This window comes from Giraffa tippelskirchi, chromosome 5 (genome assembly GCF_054371585.1).
Source record: "Giraffa tippelskirchi isolate mGirTip1 chromosome 5, T2T-mGirTip1v1.2.pri, whole genome shotgun sequence".
Lineage (NCBI taxonomy): Eukaryota > Metazoa > Chordata > Mammalia > Artiodactyla > Giraffidae > Giraffa > Giraffa tippelskirchi.
The window spans coordinates 160735273-160762880 of record NC_137279.1 but is presented as its reverse complement, the minus strand read 5'-3'; the positions used below and the strand labels follow the sequence as shown (position 1 = coordinate 160762880).

The following is a 27608-nucleotide window of genomic DNA, read 5'->3' as shown; positions in this document are numbered from 1 at the left end:
TACACAACACAGATTTCTGGGAGCTTCAGCTTCAATATTTAATGCATAATTCAAATATCCCGTTGTGTGCGTGCTTAGTCACTTCAGTTGTACCCAACTCTTTGCAACTCTATGGACTATAGCTCACCAGGCTTCTCTCTCCATGGGGTTCTCCAGGCACAAATACTGGAGTTGGTTGCCTCAATCTTCCCAATCCCAAGGGATCAAACCCACATCTCCTGTGGCTCCTGCATTGCAGGTGGGTTCTTTACTGCTGAGCCACCAGGGAAGCCCCAAATATGCCATTAACAAATACATATTGTTTCTGAGTTGGCTGTTGCTATTTTCAATAAAATGATTCAATCAATGAATTTTAAAAAAAGGTAGAAGTCGACAGTATAACATGATAGGGGGGAAATAGAGACTCTGAAGCCAGATCCCTTGGGTTTGAGTCCTGGCTTGACTCTTTTCTCTATTAGCTGCATGATCTAGGGCAAGGAACTTGTCCTCTTTGTGTCTGTTTCCACTTCTGTAAAATGGGGATAATGCCTTCTATAGGTTACTGTGAAGATTAAATGGACTAGAAAATGTAAAGCAAATACTTGGAGCATAGCAAGTACTCAATAAACGTTAACTGGTAGCTATCTATGTAAGGATGCTTATAAAATAAACATATTGCACTAAAAAGCCTTTTGTTAGACTCTTAACGTTGCACTTACAAATCATTATGAATCTTCTCCCACAGTTTCTTGATGGAGAAGGCAATGTGATTTCATAATCTCTGAAGGCCCAGAACCCAGCGTTAGAATAAGTACTCAATGCATATAAAATGGATGATCATGTGCCCTTAATTTGAAGTTTGGAAAATAAAGCCACTGATTGTATACTTCTGTGTCTCCCATTCCTTTTCAGGCCCTATAGGAGGAAGGATTTCTCTATCCTTCCATATCTAACCCAGATGCTATAGATAAACTTTGGTATCAGGTACGAATGCTATTAATATAATCCAGATGTTTCCCTTTACCAGCTGCAAGCTTTCAGATCCTAATCTTGTCAGTTGTGAAAAGGAAGTGATAATTGCATTTTGAAATTATAATTTGTGTAGGTAATTAAAAATTACCTACATAAAAATGCCCAATGCAATGTAGTATTGTTTGTCATTGTGTTACTATTATGTGATCTTAAGCAATCTAGTTTCTCCAGAAAAGAGAACTTTACATTATGTGCCAGGAATTTTTCACGTGCATTATTCTTTTTAATATAAGATCTAGAACCTAGAGTTTGTCCCAGTCCAGTTTCTCTATTGTTGGCATTTCTAAAAGTCCCATAAGGAGAAAATACAGGCTTCTCTCCTTGGTTTCTTTTAAGCTTTCCTTTCTCCTTCCTATACCTATAAGCATATTTTAAAAGGTAATGGTTTTCACATGTGGAAATTGAGAAATCCGAGGTAGGGATGAGTTTTTTTTCTTTCTAACACAGCAGGAAGGACAAATAATAACCATCTGTCTAGTTTGCCTTGAAGATTTGCATTGGAGGAAACAGGCCAAGCTGGCTTCTAGAGATCTCCAGGTGTTTCAAGGGCCAGGTTTTACAGGGCTTCCAGTGGATTCTGAGAGTTACACAGCCAGCCCTACCATCTCTCCTCACACCCCCCACTAATAACTTGAAATCAGTGGTCTTTAGCACTGGTGCTAAAATGCTCCCACCTGGAGAGCTTTAAAAATTACCAGTGCCTAGGTGTCACACCAGACCAATTATATCAGAATCTCTAGGGGGTGAGAACCCAGTCTGGGACTTCTAAAAAATTCCCAGGTAAACCTAAAATAAAATCATAAATAAAAACTGATTAAAAAAATTTAATAATACTATTTGTAGCAACGTGAACAGACCCAGAGATCATCAAACTAAGCGAAGTAAAAAAGGGAAAGACAAATATATGTGGAATCTAAAAAAGTGATACAAATGAACTTATAAAACAGAAAGTGATATAAATGAACTTATAAAACAGAACTTATAAAACTTATAAAAACTCACAGACATAGAAAATAAATTTAAGGTTATCAAAGGGGAAAGGGTGGGGAGGAATAAATTGGTTATTTGAGATTGGTAGATAAACAGTAAGGACCTGCTGTGTAGCACAGAGAACTATATTGAATACCTTGTAACAACTTAGAGTGTAAAGGCATCTGAAAAGCTGTAGTGGTGGTTTAGTTGCTAAGATGTGTCTGACTCTTTGTGACTCCAAGGACTGTAGCCCACCAGGCTCCTCTCTCCATGGGATTTCCCAGGCAAGAATACTGGAGTGGGTTGCCATTTCTTTCTCGAGGGGATCTTCCCAACCCAGGGATCAAACCCATATCTCCTGCATTGCAGGTGGATTCTTTAACACTGAGCTACTGTGGAAGTCCTGTGTGTGTCTGTGTGTGTGTGTATGTGTGTGTGTGTGCGTGTGTGTGTATGAAATTAAAAGATGCTTGCTCCTTGTAAGGAGAACTATGGCAAACCTAGATAGTGTGTTCAAAAGCAAAGACATCACTTTGCTGACAAAGGTCTGTCTAGTCAAAGCTATGGTTTTTCCAGTAGTCATGTATGGATATGAGAGTTGGCCATAAAGAAGATTGAGTGTTGAAGAATTGATGCTTTTAAATTGTGGTGCTGGAGAAGACTCTTGAGAGTCCCTTGGACTGCAAGAAGATCAAACTAGTCAATCCTAAAGGAAATCAACCCTGAATATTCATTAGAAGGACTGATGCTGAAGCTGAAGCTCCAATACTTTTGCCACCTGATGTGAAGAGCTGACTCACTGGATGCTGGGAAAGACTGGAGGTAAAAGGAGAAGAGGGTGGCAGAAGATGAGATGGTTGGATAGCATCACCAACTCAGTGGACATGAATTTGAACAAACTCAGGGAGATAGTGAAGGACAGAGAAGCCTGGTGTTCTGCAGTCCATGGGGGTCACAAAGAGTCAGACACAACTAAGCAACTGAAATCTGCTATAGTTTCTTACGTAGTAAAGTTCTCTCCTTGGCAGGACCTCCCAAAAGAGAGTGCTGTGGAGGGATGATGAGCCTAGCTCCCAGAGCTCTTTTGCTATTACAGGAGTGCCCAGTGCAGTTGGACACCAACACACCAACATATAGAGCCTGAAGATGATGCCAACACCAGATTAAGGAAGCAGGGAGCCGGAGAGAAGATTCTGGACCTGACACTTGAAGTGAAAGTTGCTCAGTCATGTCCAACTCTTTGCAACCCCATGGACTTAGTCCATGGAATTCTCCAGGCCAAAATACTGGAGTGGGTAGCTTTTCCCTTTTCTAAGGGATCTTCCCAACCCAGGGATTGAACCCAGGTCACCCACATTGCAGGCAGATTCTTTACCAGCTGAGCCACAAGGGAAGTCCAATGGCTAGATAAAACCATTATAGCTCTTGTTGCTGCCAGGGTTTTCAGTTATGAAAACCAAAAATCTGGCTTTTCTGTTCCTTCAATACAAGTAGTTCTAACAGCCAGCAAATTTGGAAAACTCAGCAGTGGCCACAGGACTGGAAAAGGTCAGTTTTCATTCCAATCCCAAAGAAAGGCAATGCCAAAGAATGCTCAAACTACCGCAAAATTGCACTCATCTCACATGCTAGTAAAGTAATGCTGAAAATTCTCCAAGCCAGACTTCAGCAATACTTGAACCGTGAACTTCCAGATGTTCAAGCTGCTTTTAGAAAAGACAGAGGAACCAGAGATCAAATTGCCAACATCCACTGGATCATCGAAAAAGCAAGAGAGTTCCGGAAACACATCTATTTCTGCTTTATTGACTATGCCAAAGCCTTTGACTGTGTGGATCACAATAAACTGTGGAAAATTCTGAAAGAGATGGGCATACCAGACCACCTGACCTGACTCTTGATAAACCTGTACGCAGGTCAGGAAGCAACAGTTCGAACTGGACATGGAACAACAGACTGGTTCCAAATAGGAAAAGGAGTACGTCAAGGCTGTATATTGTCACCCTGATTATTTAACTTATATGCAGAGTACATCATGAGAAACGCTGGACTGGAGGAAGCACAAGCTGGAATCAAGATTGCCAGGAGAAATATCAATAACCTCAGATATGCGGATGGCACCACCCTTATGGCAGAAAGCGAAGAAGAACTAAAGAGCCTCTTGATGAAAGTGAAAGAGGAGAGTGAAAAAGTTGGCTTAAAGCTCAACATTCAGAAAACTAAGATCATGGCATCTGGTCCCATCACCTCATGGCAAATAGATGGGGAAACAGTGGAAACAGTGTCAGACTTTATTTTTTTGGGCTCCAAAATCACAGCTGATGGTGACTGCAGCCATGAAATTAAAAGACGCTTACTCCTTGGAAGAAAAGTTATGACCAACCTAGACAGTATATTGAAAAGCAGAGACATTACTTTGTCAACAAAGGTGCGTCTAGTCAAGGCTATGGTTTTTCCAGTGGTCATGTTTGAATGTGAGAGTTGGACTATAAAGAAAGCTGAGCGCCGAAGAATTGATGCTTTTGAACTGTGGTGTTGGGGAAGACTCTTGAGAGTCGCTTGGACTGCAAGGAGATCCAACCAGTCCATCCTAAAGGAAACTAGTCCTGGGTGTTCATTGGAAGGACTGATGTTGAAGCTGAAACTCCAATACTTCGGCCACCTGATGTGAAGAGCTGACTCATTAGAAAAGACCCTGATGCTGGGAAAGATTGAAGGCGAGAGGAGAAGGGGACGACAGAGGATGAGATGGTTGGATGGCATCACTGACTCCATGGACATGGATTTGGGTGGACTCCAGGAGTTGGTGATGGACAGGGAGGCCTGGCGTGCTGTAGTTCATGGGGTGGCAAAGAGTCGGACACGACTGGGGGACTGAACTGAACTGAACTAGGACTTACTATGGATTATTTTTTACCCTTAATAAAAGGGAGGTTAAACTTGGCCATTTTTCTGCATTACCTTGAGTGATGGGCCATCGATAAATGTTTGGGGGGATCAATGGGGCTCTGGTGCGACCATCATTCCCTCTAATTTCCCCCCATCTGCAGTCATGCGGGAGCCCTGTTCCTTGCTTCCCGCTTCCCCTCTTCTCCCTCACTTCACCGGCTCCACCGTGAAGAGATTCAAAGTTGGGTCGTACTTCATTTTTGTAAAATACTACTTTAGATCCTAGAACATCTGTATCTGCAGGGGTCTAAGCTGTTTTGTATTTGTCTTTATGGGAGTTTGCAGCATTTCTTGGATCTATGGCTTGAGATATTTTATCACTGTCGGTAATTTTCAGTCATAATTTTCTTCAATATTGCTTCAGCCCTACTCTCTTCCTCCTATCATCCTGTGACTTCATTACATGTATGTTGGATATTGTCACCATTTCCTATGTATCTTTTATATACTCTTTTTGCATATTTCATCATCTTTTCTCATTCATACTTCAATGTGAATATTTCCTACTGAATCATATTCTAGTTCACTAATTCTCTCTTCAGATATGCTCAGTCTTTTGTTAAACCTATCTATTGAGTTTTAAAATATAGTTATTTTTAAATTTTTTTGTTCTACATATTCCATTTGATTCTTTTTATAGATTCAAATTATTTGCTGAAAAGTCTCCATCTTATTAATTTTCTCAAACATATTAATTACAGTTATTTGAAAATCCACATCCTCTCTTATACCACTGCTGATGATTTCTTATTGAATGCTAGAAACATTTTGTATGGATAAATCTAGAGATTTTATGAGATGTTAACTTACACAGAGGGGATTTTCCTCTTTTCTATCTGGTTGTTCAATTTGAATTCCAAATAATAGCCTTCAAAGAAATATTATTTTGTATTTTGTCTTCTTGTTTATCTTGCCAAGATTCTAGTCCTTAGTCTAAGTTACAGACATTAAGTATTTGTGTGATATGCAAATATCATATGCACATTAAAAGCAAGTTCATAGAATTTTTGTGATTCCATATGTGATCAAGTTTATAATATGAGGCAGTATATATAAAAATGAATCATTTTAATCAGGTTATCATAGAATCTTCTAATGAAAATGGAAATGAGAAAATTCACAGTTCTACACACTCCAAATGCACAGCTATCTTTAGTTTCTTATAACATCCCTTCTTTCCTTGTATGACACTTACCTGTTGAGCTAAAGAACCAACAAACAAAATGGCCCACTTGGCGCCTAACAGCATTTAATAATCACAGCTCCAGCAATATAGGAATGGGAAGAGATCAAGACTCTAAGTTTCTCAGTAAGCCACAGGCTGTCACAACAATGCAACAACAGCACCACTACACTCCTGTTGCTCTGTAGATTGTAATACTGCCTAACATTGTTTGTTTGTTAGACTTATAATCACCCTATGAGATTCTAGGTTCTGCTAATAGTACACCTTTCTCTATGTTCCTTCAGCCCTAAGGATGATAGCTGCTTTCTATAGTTACTAATATCTGGGTTATCTCATGGTCATGGGTTGAAATATATCCTTTAAACAGGTACCACTGAAACCTGTTAATAAGGCCCTGTTTGAAAACAACTTAAGATGTGATCAAGTTAAGATGACATCATTATGGATTTGGGTGGGCCCAAACTGGAATGAACAGTAGTGTCTTTGTACAAAGAAAGAGAGGGAGGATTTAGACACAGGTGCAAAAGAGAGACAGAGAGGGAAGAAGGCCATAGGAAGACAGAGGCAGAGATTGTAGCTATGTAACCATAAGCCAAGAACAGCCTGGGGCCACCAGAAGCTGGGAGAGGCAAGAAAACACTCTTTCCTAGAGCCTTGAGAGGGAGCATGGCCCTCCTGACACCTTGATTTCTGACTTATAGTGTCCAGAACCATGAGAGAAGAAATTTATGTTATTTTAGGCCACTCAGTTTCTGACTTTGTTATGACAAATGCCCCAGGGAAATGAATACACTCATTATTCTCATTTTGCTCTTTCAGACTTCTAATTATGGATAATAACCAATCCTTCAACCCCCTACTATAAATTCCCTTTGTTTGAAATACCTAGTGAGGTTTCTGTTTTTCACTGGAATGCAAACTGATATACTACACTTCCCACCAAACTCTCAGTGCCTTGTATTTTGATCCAAAGGGTAACCAGTAAATGGTTGATGGATGTACTAAATAGAGAATTGCAACAACAGATTAATATCAATGCATATTTTTTCACCTGTCATATTTAACACTTGTTAATTGCTAAATATTTTGCCCAATTCATCTTCATCATTTCACTTAATAATATATCTTGGAAATCTTCCTGTATTAGATCAGCCATGTGATTTTACAGCTGCATAGTTATATTAATTGGATATACTGTAATTTAATAAAATGGTCCTTGAGGGATCTTGGCTTCCCTCATGGCTCAGATAGTAAAGAATCCTCCTGCAATGTGGGAGACCTGGGTTTGATCCCTGGATTGGGAAGATTCCCTGGAGAAGGGAATGGCTCCCCGCTCCAGTATTCTTGCCTGGAGAATCCCCATGGACAGAGGAGCCTGGCAGGTTACAGTCCATGGGGTTGCAAAGAGTCGGACATGACAGAGTGATTAAGCACACAGCACACACAAAATTATACCACTGTATATAAATCGTGGAGAGCTTTTTGGTGAGATATTAGTAGGGAAAGTACCTAGCTATAGGATTCCCAGATCTAAGGGACTATGCAACTGAAATTCTAATAAGTAATATCAACTTCTTTTATAAATGCACTACATACAAATTAAAGGGCTATTTCTAGATAATGCTTCATGATATACTACATGAATGAATGGATAAAGAAGCTGTGGTACATGTATGTGATGGAATATTACTCAGCCATAAAAGGAACACATTTGAGTCAGTCCTAATGAGGTGGATGAACCTAGAGCCTATCATACAGAGTGAAGTAAGTCAGAAAGAGAAAAACAAATATCATATACTAATGCATAGATATGAAATTTAGAAAGATGGTACTGGTGAACCATTTGCAGAGCAGCAGTGGAGACACAGACATTGAGAACAGACATATGGACACAGCTGGGGTGGGGGAGGAAGGAGAGAGTGGGATGTATGGAGAGTGCAACATGGAAACATAAAAACATCTATTTTACCATATGTAAGATAGATAGCCAATGGGAATTTGCTGTATGACTGAGAGAACTAAACCAGGGCCCAGTAACAACCTAGAGAGATGGGATGGGGAGGGAGGTGGGACGGATGTTCAAGTGGGAGGGGACATGGGTAAACCTATGGCTGATTCATGTTGATGTTTGGTAGAAACCAACACAATATTGTAAAGCAATTAACCTTCAATTAAAAATAAATAAATAAACTCTTTAATTAAAAAAAAACTGGGAATTATGCCTTTTATGATCTAACTGACCTAAAAAAATAGCCATTAATGCAAACTTCACTCTTAATTTTTCTTCACTGGTAATCCATTTACATTTCTGGGAGCAATGAGGTGAAATCCAATGAACAGACCATTGGAGCTAAGTCACAGCATCAACAAGAACTCTGGGAATGGGAGGTCTTTTAAGGAACAAAATAACCAGACTCACCTGGTTCTTCAGATGACAAATCAGAGGAAGCTCTGCCCAGCCACTCAACAAAATTCTTCCATCTATGCAAGAAAAGGAAACATCGTATTTGTGATCAAAGTAGGAAGCTCTGAAAGAATGTACAAAAAGCTTAAAAGTTATATAGACTGTGATATCATAGGAATTTTTTGATGCCTCTATCTTTAAGGGTGCAGTGAAGGAAACGGAAGCTACTTTAGGTGTCTCAGGGATTCCCTGGTGGCTAAAATGGTAAACAGTCTGCTTGCAGTGCAGGAGACCAGAGTTTGATCCCTGGATCGGGACGATCCGCTGGAGAAAGAAATGGCAACCCACTCCAGTATTCTTGCCTGGAAAATCCTATGCACAGAGGAGCCTGGGGGGCTACAATCCATGGGGTCACAAAGAGTTTGACAACTGAGAGACTTCATTTTCTTTCTTTCTTTTCTTCTCAGGTGTTTCTACTAGAAATGGAAATTAAGTGCCCACACAATTATTGCAGGGGCTAGTAGAATGGAGGTTGGTGTCTGCCGATGGGCTAAGGGTTAGGTCTCATTAGATGTAGTCCAGAGTCCAGGGAACTGCAGGAAATTCTAGTTGATGTCTCAGTTGCCCTTGACCATGAGTTTGATGACTAGACAGTATAGATGGCATTCTGGTCACTGCAAAAACTGGAGGGTCTGGAGTTGCTACTACTGCAGGAAAATAATACATACTTAAAATATCCCTGCCCCTCTCGCCACTCTTTCTGCCTTTTAAATCTCATGCAGTGGCATCCCAGTGATGGAACTTAAATCCATTCCAGAACCTCAATGTCAAGGGAGCTTTGGAAATCTTCTTTATAGCCTTCTCAAGTATGGGAAGTATTATAACACGGGAAAGAACATAGAAGGGGATAGAAATGGGTGCTAAGTGCAAATATACAATATTTAGTGAAATCCCCAAGCAGAAATTGCATTGAGCAATGTGTGGGCATGTGATAATCAGGGAGTCATTTAAAACTTACAAGTAATTTAGGAACACTTTGGTAGGGAAAATACTTACATTTGCTTGCCCACCATCCGTTCTCCATTTATATAAATATATGCTTCTCTAGGATATTGGACTACAATCAATGTCGTATACCCTTCTCTAGCCAATGTTGTGATCCACCCTGTCTAATTAATCTCAATCTATCACTTTTCCCATCCTTCCCTCCTTTCTTTCATCTCTCCCACTCTCTGTCTCTGTGTTTCTCATTATTTTTTGGTTTCAACGCTTCCCAAAGCTTCATTCTTCCCTAATTTTGTGTGTAACTTTGTATCTTTTTGAAATATTTCTTTTTGCTTATGCTAGCAAGACAGTTCTGTTGCTAGCAACCAAACTTTAAGTGAAAAGAATTTTTAGCACCTCTTTGCCCATCAGAAGCCAAGCAAATGTAAACAGCCAGTTGTGAGAATATGTCCTAGGTTGTCTAGAAGAGTTTTAATGTCATGTGATTTTATTCTCTTTATTTTTAGTTGAAGTATAGTTGATTTATAAATACAAACACACACACACACACACATGTATATATATATTTAGGCTTCCCAGGTGGTGGTAGTGGTAAGGAACTCACATACCAGTGCAGGAGACAGAAGAGACGTGGGTTTGATCCCTCAGTCAAGAAGATCCCCTGGAGGAGGACATGCAACCCACTCTAGTGTGCTTGTTTGAGGAATCCCCATGGGCAGAGGAGCCTGGTGGGCTACAGTCCACAGCGTCACACAGAGCTGGACACAACTGAAGCAACTTAGCATGCATGCATGGATGTACATGTACAAACACAGTTTTTCAGATTTTTTTCCCTTATAGGTTATTACTATATAATTCCTGTATAGTATAGTATAGTTCCCTGTGCTATATAGTAGTCCTTGTTGGTTATCTATGTCATATACTGTTGTTGTTCAGTTGCTCAGTCATGTCTGACTCTTTGCGACCCCATGGACGTCAGCACGCCAGGCTTCCCTGTCCTTCACCATCTCCTGGAACTTGCTCAAGCTCATGTTCATCTAGTCAGTGATGCCATTAAACCATCTCATCCTGTGTTGTCCCCTTCTCCTCCTGCCTTCAATCTTTCCCAGCATCAGGGTCTTTTCCAATGAGTCAACTCTTTGCATGAGGTGGCCAAAGTACTGGCGCTTCAGCTTCAGCATCAGTCCTTCCAATGAACACCCAGGCCTGATCTCCTTTAGGATGGACTGGTTGGATCTCCTTGCAGTCCATGGGAATCTCAAGAGTCTTCTCCAACACCACAGTTCAAAAGCATTCATTCTTCAGCGCTCAGCTTTCCTTATGGTTCAACTCTCAAATCCACACATGACTACTGGAAAAACCAGAGCTTTGACTAGACAGACCTTTGTTGACAAAGTAACATCTCTGCTTTTTAATATGCTGTCTAGGTTGCTCATAGCTTTTCTTCCAAGGAGGAAGTGTCTTAATTTCATGGCTGCAATCACCATCTGCAGTGATTTCGGAGCCCAAGAATTTAAAGTCTGTTACTGTTTCCATTGTTTCCCCATCTATTTGCCATGAAGTGATGGGACCAGATGCCATGATCTTAGTTTTTTGAATGTTGAGTTGTAAGCCAGCTTTTTCACTCTTCTTTTTCTCCTTCATCAAGAGGCTCTGTAGTTCCTCTTTGCTTCATATATAGCAGTGTGTATATATTAATCCCAAATTCCTAATTTATTCCTCCACTCCTTTCCCCTTTGGTAATCATAAATTTGTTTTCTGTGTCTGTGGATCTACTTCTGTTTTGTATAAGTTCACTTGTATTTTTTTTTCCTCAGATTCCACACATAAGCAATATCATATGCTATTTCTTTTTCTCTTTTTGGCATGGTTCACTTAGTATGATGATATCTGGGTTCATCCATGTCGTTGCAAATGGCGTTATTTCATTCTTTTTATAGCTGAGTAATATTACTTTGTAATATCTTCTTGATCCATTCATCTATTGATGGACAGTTAGGTTGCTTCCATTTTGTGGCTATTGTAAATAGTGCTGCAATGAACATTGGGTGCATGGATCTTTTCAAACTCTGATTTTCTCCAGATACATGCCCAGGAGTAGGATTGCTGGATTGTATGGTAGCTTTTTAATATTTTTTAAGGAACCTCCATAAATTCATTAGATATGTAACTAGTTTGTTTTGCTTATACTTAATAAAATTTTTCTATATCTGGCATCACAAATCAGAAAAGTTCTTTGTCAGTGTAGAAAATATAACCTCCAGAGTTTCATGTTACTTTGGGCACAAGAATAGACAAGGCATAGGTAAGCAGAACCACCAGCCAAATAGGTTGATGATTATATCAGCTGCTACAAGGGCTAGGCATGGTAAAGAAGGTTGGAAAAGTAGTACTCTCTAGGAATTTTAATTAACATACAAAGATCTGTTATTAGCACAGATCTGGGAATCAACTTAAGGAGAAGCATCTCCTGTCTGCTACACTTCTTGAAATTCCTTCTTCTTAGGAGGGCCAGGCATAAGGCTACAACATCTTCTGACCTGCTGAACAACAACACAACAACAAAAGCCCAGATCCATTGATATTTCCACATTGCATAACATTTTATTTTTTAGAGCTGTTAGAAGTTAGCAAATATTTGGCAAGGTTTCTGGACAAAATGGCACCAGACACTCTCATGCCCCTTCTTGAATATTTGCTGATAGAAGGGGAAGGAAATTACAGGACATTTTCTAAGTACTGAACTTGGATATTGCCTGATTTAAGTGGTATGTGACCAATGAAATCCTTAAAGTCCTCTAATAAAATATCCTCTTTATTCTATACTCTTTACGTTATTCTAGGACCTCCAAAGAGCCCTTGACATCTTAGGCATGGCAATGGGTTTTTGTTGCCACAAAAGGCAATATAAATCTAATCACAGTAGCGGGTGCTGGATTCCCCATGTTGAGTCAGAGAGGTCAAGATTGAAGGACAAGGTCTGTGAACCTGATTCTAGATTCAGGCAGATCTGAGTTCAAATTCTAATGTCATCCAAACTTTTAAAATGGCCTTTCATGAGCATTCTGAGTCTCTTGTGTGCATTCTCTCATTTAATTGAGACAACCATCTCCTGAGACATGTAAATGACTTGCCCGTGGACATGCTGATTAATGGGGCAGCCAGGATTTAAACTCTGACTCCACATCCTGCACCCTTAACCACTGTACTCTATGGCCTTACACATGAAATGTAATATAACTTGGTTTCAGTTATATTTTCCCCCCTTTAGAATTCCACGAATATGGTTCCAGTGTCTTCTGATATTTATTATTGTAGTTTTTTTTTTTTAACTTTAAACTTTATTATGGTGTTTATTTTTTTTTAAATAAATTTATTTATGGTGTTTAAATGCCAGATTGAAAGAAGCAAACTACAGTTGACCCTTGAACAGTGAGATGAGGGGTGGGGTGTGTTAGGGGTGCTAACTCTCTGCCCAGTCAAAAATTCATGTATAATTTATAGTTGGTCCTCCATATTAGAGGTTTCTCCTTTCCACTGGTCCACTTTGCAGAAGTATGAGGTCAGTCTTCTTTGGATATATTTATAATTATTTTTTTATTTATTTGCTTTGATTTAGTTTAATTTTGTTTTGGCTGCATCCTTAAATAATTCATGTTGTCTCAGTAGCACAAAAGTTTTGTCAGGAGAAACATGGATGCTTTTTTTTCTTAATTTAGTGTAGATCTTAATGAATTCATTGTCTATACACGGGTTTTTTCTTTTTTCTTATTTCTGCAAAGTTTCGTTAGCTGTGACGTTTTGTTTCATGTCTTGTCCAGTTCTTCTAGTTTCTTATTCCACAATATCAAAGTATCATAGGTTCAATCTCTATTCTTATTCTTTTATCTCTACTATTCTTTTTTTTCCTCTAGATTTTGTGTAGACTTCTCAGTTCTGATGTTCTGAATTAGATTTACTCTAGTGTTAATTTTGCTAATCATTAATTTTCTGGTTATCACATTTCCTTTTGTAAGTAATATTTTGTTAAAACACAGTCCTGGCTATTTGTTATGTATTGTTTTTGGCTGCTTTCAGGCTACGACGACACAGTTGAATAGTTGCAACAGACTATACACCCACAAAGCCTATAAAATTTACTATGTGACCCTTTATAAAAAAGGTTTGTTGACCTAACACATAAATAAGTGTCTTAATATCATTGAATATCTAGCAACATTCAGCTTTCCTTGATTGTGTTCTACTTTTTAAATTGAAATATAATTGACATATAAAATATTAGCTTCGAGTGTACAACATAATGATTTGATATATGTATGGATTGCAAAATGATCCCAATAAGTCTAGTTAACATCCATCACCGAACATAGTTATAATCCCAGTTACCTCTTCATTATGCTGTAGAAGTTTCAGTTTCCTTGAAACTACCCGCATTTCACCAAGTTCATTTTAATTTCTTCTTTTCACTTTCGTGCTTTTTGCATTTCATTTTAATAGTCTTTTAATCTCATTATGCTTATTACTTTCCAATTCATTTCAACAGAGACATGGCTCTTTATATCCTATAGAGAACACCAATGGCTTTCTAAATGTTTTCTAGTTTCTAGAGTAAATCATTTTCAGAAGTTTGCTGTTATTTGGAGTCTGCAGGATCATCGTTACTTTCCTTGTTCTACAGTATTTTTTAAAATTAGGCCTCAAACGTTGGGGTTTCCTCTTTGAAGGCAATGGCAACCCACTCCAGTACTCTTGCCCGGAAAATCCCATGGACAGAGAAGCCTGGTGGGCTGCAGTCCATGGGGTCGCTAAGACTCGGACACGACTGAGTGACTTCACTTTCACTTTTCCCTTTTATGCGTTGGAGAAGGAAATGGCAACCCACTCCAGTGTTCTTGCCTGGAGAATCCCAGGGATGGGGGCTCCTGGTGGGCTGCCATCCATGGGGTTGCACAGAGTCGGACACGACTGAAGTGACTTAGTAGCAGCAGCAGCAGCAGTGTCAAATGAGAAACTGTTCACACTCAATACAACACAGGAGATGGATTTAATAGGTTTCCTTTGGCCCTACTCACTTCTCATTCAGCCCCTCAGTCAACAGGCGAGTGACAACTCCTACTAATTGGTGCTCCTTAGACATTTTCCTGGTGCCTCTCAATTGGGACCACTTCAGAGGTGGGATCGTCCCATCACAACTGTTGGATATCAGACACTATATTGGTGTAGTGTGTCAAAATGGGTACACTTGTTGACCTGAAATAGACTGCCATATATTTCTCCATCAAAGACAGGTTTATTCAGGATCAGTAGAGATTTGTAATTTGTGGTCTCCAGCCATGGTGAGCCATGCTCAAGTTCCCTAGACAGCAAGGGAAAGAGAATACACTTTTTATAGAAAGGAAAGGTGGGTTGGGAGGGCTATAGAAAACAAAGTGTCCATGGCTTCTCATTGGCTGAGTTCTTACCAAGAAAGAGGAATCTTCCTTGCTGTTTGAGTTCTAGTATCATGGGGCATAAGAGCGCCCCCTTCTGGTCTCTCAACTCTGGCATTTCTGTATATTCATTTTTTACACACTTCCCAACATCTGGTCCCATCACTTCATGGGAAATAGGTAGGGAAACAGTGGAAACAGTGCCAGACTTTATTTTCTGGGGCTCCAAAATCACTGCACATGGTGATTGCAGCCATGAAATTAAAAGACGCTTACTCCTTGAAAGGAAATTTATGACCAACCTAAATAGCATATTTAAAAGCAGAGACATTACTTTGCCAACAAAGGTCCGTCTAGTCAAGGCTATGGCTTTTCCAGTAGTCATGTATGGATATGAGAGTTGGACAGTGAAGAAAGCTGAGTGCTGAAGAATTGATGCTTTTGAACTGTAGTGTTGGAGAAGACTCTCTTGGACTGAAAGAAGATCCAACCAGTCCATCCTAAAGGAGATCAGTCCTGGGTGTTCATTGGAAGGACTGATGTTGAAGTTGAAACTCCAATCCTTTGGCCACCTCATGCGAAGAGTTGACTCATTGGAAAAGGCCCTGATGCTAGGAAGGATTGAGGGCAGGAGAGGGGGACGACAGAGGATGAGATGGTTAGATGGCATCACCGACTCAATGGACATGGGTTTGGGTGGACTCCAGGAGTTGATGATGGACAGGGAGGCCTGGCGTGCTGCGATTCATGGGGTCACAAAAAGTCGGACACGACTGAGCAACTGAAATGAACTGAACATACACAACAACCAGGGAGCGCCTCTTTCTGCTCCAGCCTACGTGACGCTACATTTCCAGGATTACATTTCACCAGATGCAGATCCCGCAGCTGAGTTCAGCCATTCCTGCCTTCATCACACCAGCATTATGCTCTGTCACTCCTAGGAGTTGTGGTCTTTGCATAGACACAGAAAAGCAGTATGCGGGTAAGTGTACTGATATGTAAACTTGGATGAGAGAAGGAGAGGAAGGAACTGTACTCAAGCAGATACAGAAAGTAGTACCTATGTAATTTTCTGGTTGCTTAAGACTTGGGGCCTCCAAATCAAGGAGAAGACTGTGGTGAAGGGACAAAAATATCTTCTGTTTTTGGCACTTTCCATAAGTAGGCAGGACAAAGCTTGGGGCACCAAGATTTTCCCAGATTCCATTGTTCATAGCCAGTGGAGATTCTTTCTAGATTCTGACATTAGAGTGCCTATTAGTTTTTGCTTCTGGTATTTTTTTTTTCCTGCCACTTCATTTGTTCATTGGAATTTTAATAAAATTAAAATGTCACCTCTGAAGGAGATGACATTTTACACAAAAGTCCTATATATTAACACAAAAACCAAAAGTCTAACTATAGCAAAAACTCAAAATGGGGGCTATTTTATGAAACACCCTCATAATCTTGATGATGTTACTTACAGGTGACATGTTTCTCTGTGAGTTTCATATAGGATTCACTCAAATGTGTGCGGCACTTCCTTCTGAAACTCCTCACCTTTCTTTACCTTGTGAAATGTATACTCTGGCCAAAATGGACAGTCTGTGGTTCTCCAAACTTGTTATATTCTTGCTTGCTTTTTTATCCTGGCACATACTGCTCCTTCTATCTCTGAGATACTCCTTTCCATCTCTCATCTGATTGGCTCCTACAAGTCCCACCAAGCTAAGCTGAGTGTTTAGTAGTATGAAGAGCCAGCTCTGTTCAGAGTGCTAGAATTATAGGTTAAGTCTCATGATTTGAAAAGTTAAATCATTTAAGCCATTCCCTTGAGAATCCTGAAATCTACTATTCCAACTGAGGGGCACAAAATATTCTAGGAAAAGGAGGTAGGTAGAAAGAAGACCGTGGAGGAGACTATTAGCCTGCATGGGGCTGTATAGCCTGCTAGGGTTGCTATTTAAAAAAAGGGGGGGGGGCAGCTTCCCTGGTGGCTCAGTTGGTAAAGAATCCACCTGCAGTGTGGGAGACCTGGGTTTGATCCCTGGGTTGGGAAGATCCCCTGGAGGAGGGTATGGCAACCCACTCAAGTATTCTTGCCTGGAGAATCCCCATGGACAGAAGAGCTTGGTGGATTGTAGTCCATGGAGTCGCAAAGAGTCAGACACGACTGAGCAGCTGAACTGAACTGAACTGAACACAGGGTCTTTTCTCTGTATGAGTCCATCCTTGGAGTCTCTCTATGTGTCTCAACTTCCTCCTTATAAAGACACCAGTCAGATTGGATGGAGGCTTACTCTAATGTCCTTATCTTAGTCATCTGTTTAAAGATCTTATCTTCAAATATATGGCCTAAAGGCTTGGAGTTAGGGATTCAACATATGAATTTACGGGGATACAGTTCAACCCATAATAGGAAGAAAGGTTTAGAGAGTCCCAACTTCGGGGACAATTTACTTAAGGACTCTGAAAGTGAAAGTTGCTCAGTTGTGTCTGACTCTTTGCGACCCCATGGACTATACAGTCCATGGAATTCTCCAGGCCAGAATACTGGAGTGGGTAGCCTTTCCCTAGACTCTGAATCTCATTTTATTCATCTGTGAGGTGGGTATAAAAACATTAATTTGTAGAACTGTTGGAAATATAAAATGAGATAAGCCATGTAGAGCATGTAGCCCTATTTGTGAACATAGTAGGTGGAGATGCATCAATCCTTCTGAGTCAGGGGGTTATCTTGATTCTTATTTAACTCAGCTGCTAGAAAAAGCTCATCCAACTACAGCATCGTTCTCTGCTTTCATCTTCCTAATCATGTAGCCTAAATTGTGTTCTTCTCACCTTCCATTTACCCGTGAGAAGCACAGTCTTTACTTGGTAGACAGGCAATAAACTCTCAAATCTAGACAAAAGGATTTGTCTTTTTTCACTTAACAGGTGGAAATGTAATGTTCAGAGAAATCAGTGACTTGTCCATGTTCTCAAAGCCAGTGCATATGACTGTTGGGGTTTCCATCTAGGCCTGTGTGATTATGGAGCTCACGTTGCCTTTCTGCATAGATGGGGGCTGAAGGGGCAGTGGAGGTGTGCTACCAATGAGGAGATGCTACGTGCAAGCCCTGGGGTTCCTTGGATCATACCTGATCCTGGAACTAAAGCCTCTTCACTTTTGTATTCATAACCTATGCCTCTCCTGGGTCCTAGGGCAGGAAGATACTGAGTTCCTCAAAATCCAAACCCGTGTTAGAGCTGGCTATCAAATGCAGGCAGATTGCCTAAAGCCCCTGTGCCTGGGCACTGTCCTATAGGCCTTTAAATTTCATAGGACTTATAGGAGAGTTGTTCAGTTCAGTTCAGTTCAGTTGCTCAGTATTGTCCGACTCTATCAGAAGCCAAGAACCTGAAGCTAGAGAGCCTGTACTGACTTAGTCTTATTGATGAATTCATTTATCAGTTACATACTAGGTTAGCTTCTCAGCGCCCCAGCTTCCTCATTTGAAAAATAATAGTACCTATCTCATGAGCTAGGTGCAAGGATTAAAAGAATTAATATTTATAAAGCACTTAGAACAGTGCCTGAGAATATAGTAAGCACTATATAAATGTTGGCTACTACTACTACTAACAACTTTATTAGCAATATTACTATTAGAATTCTTCAGTTCAGTTCAGTTCAGTTGCTCAGTCGTGTCCGACTCTTTGCGACCCATGAATTGCAGCACGCCAGGCCTCTCTGTCCATCACCAACTCCTGGAGTCTACCCAAACCCATGTCCATCGAGTCTGTGATGCCACCCAACCATCTCATCCTCTGTCATCCCCTTCTCCTCCCGCCCCCAATCCCACCCAGCATTAGGGTCTTTTCCAATGAGTCAACTCTTTGCATGAGGTGGCCAAAGTATTGGAGTTTCAGCCTCAACATCAGACCTTCCAACGAACACCCAGGATTGATCTCTTTTAGGATGGATTGATTGGATCTCCTTGCAGTCCAAGGGACTCTCAAGAGTCTTCTCCAACACCACAGTTCAAAAGCATCAATTCTTCGGCGCTCAGCTTTCTTCACCGTCCAACTCTCACATCCATACATGACCACTGGAAAAACCATAGCCTTGACTAGACGGACTTTTGTTGGCAAAGTAATGTCTCTGCTTTTAAATATGCTATCTAGGTTGGCCATAACCTTCCTTCCAAGGAGTAAGCGTCTTTTAATTTCATGACTGCAGTCACCATCAGCAGTGATTCTGGAGCCCAAAAAAATAAAGTCTGACACTGTTTCCACTGTTTCCCCATCTATTTCCCATGAAGTGATGGGACCAGATGCCATGATCTTAGTTTTCTGAACGTTGAGATTTAAGCCAACTTTTTCACTCTCCTCTTTCAGCTTCATCAAGAGGCTCTTTAGTTCTTCTTCACTTTCTGCCATAAGGGTGGTGTCATCCGCATATCTTGAAGTACAGAATGAAGCAGGGCAAATGCTAATAGAGTTTTGCCATGAGAATGCACTGGTAATAGCAAACACCCTATTCCAACAACACAAGAGAAGACTCTACTCATGGACATCACCAGATGGTCAACACCAAAATCAGATTGATTATATTCTTTGCAGCCAAAGATGGAGAAGCTCTATACAGTCAGCAAAAACAAGACCAGGAGCAGACTGTGGCTCAGATCATGAACTGCTTATTGCCAAATTCAGACTTAAATTGAAGAAAGTAGGGAAAACCACTAGCCCATTCAGGTATGACCTAGATCAAATCCCTTATGAGTATACAGTGGAAGTGACAAATAGATTTAAGGGACTAGACCTGATAGACAGAGTGCCTGATGAACTATGGACAGAGGTTCGTGACATTGTACAGGAGACAGGGATCAAGAAAATCCCCATGGAAGAGAAATGCAGAAAAGCAAAATGGCTGTCTGAGGAGGCCTTACAGATAGCTGGGAAGAGAAGAGAAGAGAAGTGCAAAGCAAAGGAGAAAAGGAAAGATATTCCCATCTGAATGCAGAGTTCCAAAGAATAGCAAGGAGAGATAAAAAAGCCTTCCTCAGTGATCAGTGCAAAGAAATAGAGGAAAACAGCAGATTGGGAAAGACTAGAGATCTCTTCAAGAAAATTAGAGATACCAAAGGAACATTAGAATTCTTACCCCATAGGAATTACAGGCTCTGGAAGAGAAGATTGGAATTAATGAACTCTTAAAAGCCAGATCTGGTTTTCAAGACCCAACCAATGGGCAGATTCATACCATACCTCTAATAGCTCATAATTTTCCTATTCCCTAACAATCTTCCTATTCCCATTAAAACATAATTGCTGAATTGGACACCTCATGTTTCCTTTATCTCTTAAAATCCTCTGGTTGTTCCTGGGATTATCAGACCAGTCCTTCTCAACCTAATTGCACTCCCAATAACGGGCCAGATGTGTCTGATAAGGTCTACTTGGGGCTGTGTCAATTGTGCCACTCTATTTATGAAGCCACCCATAGCAGCTTCATTATTTATCCCCTCGCCCGACACAATTTGGCTTGAGTGCCTATGTTTTAAACTGGGTTTGAAGCATTTAATTTTGCCAATACAATTTTAGAGTATTAGTTTGCCTCCTGTTCTCTCTCTGCTCTCCTTAATTACCATTTATTGCAAAGTCACACAGAAACATTAAATGCTAATTCTGACTTACATGTTCCTGGCCAAGAACTGGGATAATAATTTTCATCCAACACAACCTGAATTCATTTTACATAAGGGTGATTCAGAGTAGAGATTTGAAATCGTAATCAAGTCTTTCTCAAAATCGCCTTACTCTGGCAGTCATTCACTAATGTCTTTGCTAATTGGTAGGCAAATGGCAAAAAACAAAATCTCAATGTTAAAACACACACATACACACACACACTCAAACAGACATACGCAACAACAACTTTGCTGCAGCATACTCGAAATTGTTCCTCTCATCAGCGCTCGCAATGTGACAGTTTAAGAAAAGAACACTACTCATTTTATTTGGTTAGATGGAGCTAATCCCACATCACCATAATCTTTCCTGATGTTTTATTGATTTTAAAGGACATTTAATCAGGAAGCAGCTCAGCACTAGAATCCTGCTAATTAGTAAGCAGCCACATTCCAAATGGGTTCCCAATAGAACAGCAGATTAATGGACAATATGTACTAAAATAATGATTCATGCATTCAGCTTCTAAAATGTGTGTCTAAATTGCATCTTTAGTCTCTTAAGGATATAGGTTTGCATACAAAGCCCTTAACGGAATGGATTTAATTCAACAGAAGAGCTTTAGCCAATAACTATTTAAGGATGAAACAGGTTTATCACTTATAAATGCAATTCTTCATTGGCCTCATGGTTTTGATGTCCTTGAACATTCCAAGGTCAAAAATAGATGAATAAAAAATCAGTGTGCTTCTCTGATAATACACATAAAATGGTAGGAATTTGATAATTTTGATATAATTATAAGTAGCCTAACCTCATGTTCTCTTTCACTCTTATTCTCATACTTCTGATTCCTGGAATCTTGGTTCTGGACCCAAACTTCTATCAAGTATACTGAGTATAACATGAAATTTGACACTTGCATTTTTGCCTTTTGTATCAGTGCCTTGTGGGAGTCTCAGTTTTAGCTTTTTGATTTTCTATTCAGCTCTTAGTCCACTTTTTTGCTTTTCCTGCTTAACCACCTACCTCACCTTCACCCAACTACCTCCAACATTTTACAGAAGGAAAACTCCCACGTCCAAAACTGGTCTAGTGGAAATTCACTGGCTAGGCTCAACCTGATATTTACTACTTGATGTCCTCATAACCTTTATCACCATGTGATATGTCACATACTGCTGCTGCTGCTAAGTCGCTTCAGTCGTGTCCGACTCTGTGCAACCCTATAGATGGCAGCCCACCAGGCTCCCCTGTCCCTGGGATTCTCCAGGCAAGAACACTGGAGTGGGTTGCCATTTCCGTCTCCAATGCATGAAAGTGAAAAGTGAAAGTGAAGTCGCTCAGTTGTGTCCGACTCTTTAGTGACCCCATGGACTGCAGCCTACTAGGCTCCTCCATCCATGGGATTTTTCCAGGCAAGAGTATTGGAGTGGGGTGCCATTGCCTTCTCCGATATGTCACATAGTCTACTTTATCTATAGTTTCTCTTCCCCTTTAGAATAAAAGCTTCATAAGGGAAGGGACTTTGTTTTATTCATATCTATATTTCCAATGATTAGAATAGTAATTGGTACACAGTAAGCACTCCATAAATATTTGTTAAATGAATGAATAAATGGATTAATCAAATATTTACCCTGTGTCTATCATGTACCAAATACTGGCCTACAAGATGATGGAATATAATGTGTCATGATCCTTGCCAGCATGGAGATCACTATCTATTCATTAAATTAACAAGTCACACAAATAAATACATAATTACAAATAGCAATAAATGATAGGAAAGAACATTACTGAATGCTAAGAAAGAGTATAGCACAAAGAACATTATTTTGATGAGATGGTTAGGGAAGGCCTTCTTCAATTTGACCATGAGCTAAGGATTAGGGAAAATTTATGTATCTGCATTCCTCAGCATTTTAAAACTTTACTCTTCCTCTAGTTCAGTTCAATTCCATAAATATTTGTCAGATACCTACTAGGTGCCAGGCACTGCTCTATATACTTGGGATACATCAATAAATAAAGTTTCTGCCTGCCCTATGGCACTACAGTCTATAGTCTATCAGAGATTAATTTATAGCAACAGTAAACATCATACATCAATAAATTACCTAATACATTAATCGTTTGTAAGTGTATAGAAGGAAGCAAAAGGAATGCAGGTTAAGGGGAAGAAAGGATGGGAGGACTACAACTTTAAATAGTGTTTAGTATAAGCGTATAACAAGGTAACATTGGGCAAAAACTTATAGAAGGTGAAGGAGTTAGCATGAAGATATTTGGGGAAAGAATATTTTAGGTTGAGGAATCATTCAGAAGATAGGTACTAAGGTGGATGTGTGCCTGGTGTGTTTGAGGAAGAAGAGAACAGTGTGACTGGAACAGAATGAGCAAACGAAATTGTAGATGGAGCCAGAGAAGTTGAAGAGGGCAGATCATGTAGAATCCTTTATGAGGACCTCAATTTTCTTTTTCCTTTGAGTGAAATAAGGTGCTCTTACAGTGTAATAAGCAGAGCAGTGACATTAACTGTTTTAGGCTTCAATAGACCACTGTAGCTTCTGTACTGAGGATAAACTAAGAACAAGGAAAAAGCAGCATTCAGTTGCTGCTGCTGCTGCTGCTGCTAAGTCGCTTTAGTCGTGTCCGACTCTGTGCGACCCCATAGACGGCAGCCCACCAGGCTCCGCCGTCCCTGGGATTCTCCAGGCAAGAATACTGGAGTGGGTTGCCATTTCCTTCTCCAGTGCATGAAAGGGTAAAGTGAAAGTGAAGTCGCTCGGTCGTGTCCGACTCTTAGCGACCCCATGGACTGTGGCCTACCAGGCTTCTCTGTCCATGGGATTTTCCAGGCAAGAGTACTGGAGTGGGGTGCCATTGCCTTCTCTGAGCATTCAGTTAGGAGGCCATTATAGTAATCCAGGAGAAACATAAGGGTAGCTTGGATGGGGTGTAGTTAAATAATAATAGAGGTGGTGAGAAAGGAGCAGGATCTTGACATAGTCTCAAGATAGGGTTGATTTATTCACAAATTACTGATGGATTGGATATAAAATGCAAGGAAAAGAAAAAAAAGACAAAGGTTACTGGCATATTGTGTTTTGATTTGAATTCAGTTTGAAATATTGTTAATTTCCCTTGTGATTTCTTCTTTGACCTTTGGTTATTTACAAAGTGTATTGTTTAGTTTCATAATGTTGGGAGGATTCTGGGATTTTATTTTGCTTTATTTTTGGTTTCATATATTTTTGCTTTTTGATTTCTAATTTATTTCTTTTGTAGTCAGGAAACATATTTTATATGATTTATTCCTTTTATATTTACTAAGACCTGTTTTGTGGCTCAGGATAGGGTTTTTATCTTTTAAATATTTCATGAACACTTAAAAAGAATCTGTATTCTGCTGTTGTGTGGGGTGTAATTGGCACTTACATCACATTAGTTGATAATATAGTACAAGTTTTCTATCAGTTCAGTTCAGTCGCTCAGTTGTGTCCGACTCTTTGCGACCCCACGAATCGCAGCACGCCAGGCCTCCCTGTCCATCACCAACTCCCGGAGTTTACCCAGACTCATGTCCATTGAGTCGGTGATGCCATCTAACCATCTCATCCTCTGTCGTCCCCTTCTCCTCCTGCCCCCAATCCTTCCCGGCATCAGGGTCTTTTCAAATGAGTCAGCTCTTCGTATCAGGTGGCCAAAATACTGGAGTTTCAGCTTTAACATAAGTCCTTCCAGTGAACACCCAAGACGGATTTCCCTTAGGATGGACTGGTTGGATCTCCTTGCAAGAAGACTCTCAAGAGTCTTCTCCAACACCACAGTTCAAAAGCATCAATTCTTCTGCGCTCAGCCCTCTTTATAGTCCAACTCTCACATCTATACATGACCACTGGAAAAACCAAGTTTTCTATAGTCTTACTGATTTTCTGTCTACTTGTTTTTGTCAGTTACTGACAGAAATATGTTCAATTCGCTAAATAAAATTGTGAATTTGTCTATTCTGCCTTCCAGTTTTATGTTTTTAATTTATTAACTTGAAACTATGTTATTGAGGGCATGAACATTTAGGTCTGTATGTCCTTTTGATGAACTGAATTTCTGCCAATACCCCTTGATTTAGAGTCTACTTTGTCTGACTTCAGTGTGACCATCCCAGCTTATTTTTTATTCATACCAATTAGTATGGTATATCACTTTCCATCCTTTTACTTTTACTGGGTCTGCCTTTATATTATAAAATGGTTCATTTCAGACAGCATTTTGTTGGGTTTTGCTTTTTAAATGAAATCTGAAAATTGCTGCCTGTTAATTGGTGCATTTGAACCATTAATACTTACTGCAATTATTGATATGATTGTATTTAAATCTATCATCATTGTTTGCATTTATTTTCTACTTGTCCTATTTGTTTCTTATTGTCTTTTCCTTCTTTTTTTGGTCTATTCTTAGTATTTATATGTGATTATTCAATTTAAACTTCTCTATTAGTATTTTTGGGCCTGCCAGGTGGCTAAGTGGTAAAAACCCACTTCTCAGTGCAGAAGACTGCCTGCAGTGCAGAAGACCTGGGTTTGATCCCTGGGTCAGGAAGATCCCCTGCAGAAGGAAATGGCAACCCACTTCAGTATTCTTGCCTGGAAAATCCCTTGGACAGAGGAGCCTGGTGGGCTACAATCCACAGGGTCACAAAAGAGTTGAACATGACTTAGTGACTAAACAACAACAATTCATATTTTTAACTGAATACACTCTTCCTTCAACCAAAATTATACTACTTAGCTGACAGTATACAGGTATTTTTATAGTACACTTTTATTTCCCCTTCCAGTATTTTATGCTGTTGTCAAATGCTGCCCTCTATTATGTTACAAACTCTGCAGTGCATTGTTATTATTGTTATCTTAAACAGTTGATTATTATTTAAAGAGATTGTTTTAAAAATAAGGAAATTGTACTTTTATTCATTGACATATTATGTCCAATGCTTTTCATTTCTTTGTGCAGATTAAAAATGATTATTTTCCTTCTGCCGAAGGCCTTTTTTTTTTTTTTTTTTACTATTTCTTGCAGTACTGCTCTGATGGTTATGAATTCTCTCATCTTTTGTATGTGTAGTCTCCTGCATTGGACATGGGCTCTTTACCAAACTGGGAAGTCCTTGTATGTGTAAAAAACATCTTAATTCCCATTAGTTTTTGAAATATAGTTTTGCTGGATGTAGGATTTCAGGATGATCATTTTCCTTCACTACTTTAAGGATGTCATTCTACTGTTTTCTTGTTTATGTTTCTAATGATAAGTCTGTCATAATTCTTATCTTTGTTGCTCTTTATGTAGTTTGTCATTTTCCCTTGTGCATTTACGGTTTTTAATTTAATGCTAGTTTAAGCAATCTGATTATAAGGAGCCTTGTTATGGCTTACTTCAAATTCCTTATATTTGAAGTTCATTAAACTTCTTAGGTCCATGTCTTTACAGTTTTTTTCAATTTTGGAAAATTACAGCCATTAATTTTTCAACATTCTTTTCTTTCCCTCTATTTGTCTTATCTCCTTCTGAGACTCCAGTTTCTCATGCATTAGGCTTCACTATAGCATAATACCATTTTGAGGACTCTAATCCATCCCACATGTGTTTCTGACTGGTGGAAATTTGAACTATTCTCAACTCTGTGTGAGATCTAAAAATTTCTCCACTTTTTTCTCTTGATGTTTCTTTTGCTGGCCTTGGGTAGTTTCCTCAAATGCATACATTAGCCAAGTTTTCACTTGAAGACTTCAGGGTAACTCTTTGGAAGTCTCCAGGAAGGACTCTTAGGGTATCTCACCTCTTGCTACTTTGTACCAAGTATTCTAGACTTCTTGGCCTTCCTGAACTTCATACTCCATTCCTTTAGCTCAAGGAGAATGCTGGGCTAAGTTTGGAGACCGCTTTCTTGTTCAGTAAACTGAGTTTACCTCATTTCCTTCTCTCAGGAATCACTGTTCTGTGCTTCCTGATGTCCAAAGTAGTCCAGAAAGTATCACTTCATATATTTTGTTCTATACTTTAGTTGTTTATAATGAAATGGTAAATCTGACTTGCCATTTATCAGCAAACTGGAAGTGGAAATTTACTGCTTTCATTTTCCTATGGCCAAAAAGATCCTGTGATCTTAATATAAACAAACATCTATTAACTCTGTTTTTAGGTAATAAAGTGATTGTTTCACATATAAAACTTTATCCTAGAGACAGACTTATGCATTTGGTATTCTAATAAAGGACTGTGTAAATAAAAAAATCAACTTACTTTATTTCATCTTGGTAACCCAAATCTTGATGGTTAAGCAATGTTTCCAAAAGACTCAAAGTCAGATATAGTCCATGTTTCCCACATATAGCCCTGACCTGCAAATAAGAAAAAGATTTAGGGCTGAATTCCAGAAAAATAAACGACCCAATCAAAAAATGGGCCAAAGAACTAAACAGACATTTCTCCAAAGAAGACATACAGATGGCTAACAAACACATGAAAAGATGCTCAACATCACTCATTATTAGAGAAATGCAAATCAAAACCACAATGAGGTATCATTTCACACCAGTCAGAATGGCTGCTATCCAAAAGTCTACAAGCAATAAATGCTGGAGAGGGTGTGGAGAAAAGGGAACCCTCTTACACTGTTGGTGGGAATGCAAACTAGTACAGCCACTATGGAGAACAGTGTGGAGATTCCTTAAAAAACTGGGAATAGAACTGCCATATGACCCAACAATCCCCCTGCTGGGCATATATACCGAGGAAACCAGAATTGAAAGAGACGCGTGTACCCCAATGTTAATCGCAGCACTGTTTACAATAGCCAGGACATGGAAGCAACCTAGATGTCCATCAGCAGACGAATGGATAAGGAAGCTGTGGTACATATACACAATGGAATATTACTCAGCCATTAAAAAAATACATTTGAATCGGTTCTACTGAGATGGATGAAATTGGA

At 39.6% G+C, this 27608-nt stretch overlaps 1 protein-coding gene across 2 annotated transcripts in view; it reads right to left on the bottom strand.

Moving 5' to 3' along the window:
- C5H1orf87 (chromosome 5 C1orf87 homolog) overlaps positions 1-27608 on the bottom strand; it is an 85306-nt gene that overhangs the window by 14144 nt on the left and 43554 nt on the right. The window contains exons 9-10 of one of the 2 annotated variants that reach the window (XM_081486700.1): positions 26918-27015; positions 8529-8599 (exon numbers count right to left, since the gene is read on the bottom strand). In XM_081486700.1, the coding sequence (XP_081342826.1) occupies positions 8529-8599; positions 26918-27015 (169 nt within the window). The remainder of the gene's footprint in view (positions 1-8528; positions 8600-26917; positions 27016-27608) is intronic. The other variant, XM_081486699.1, reaches the window with a different exon arrangement.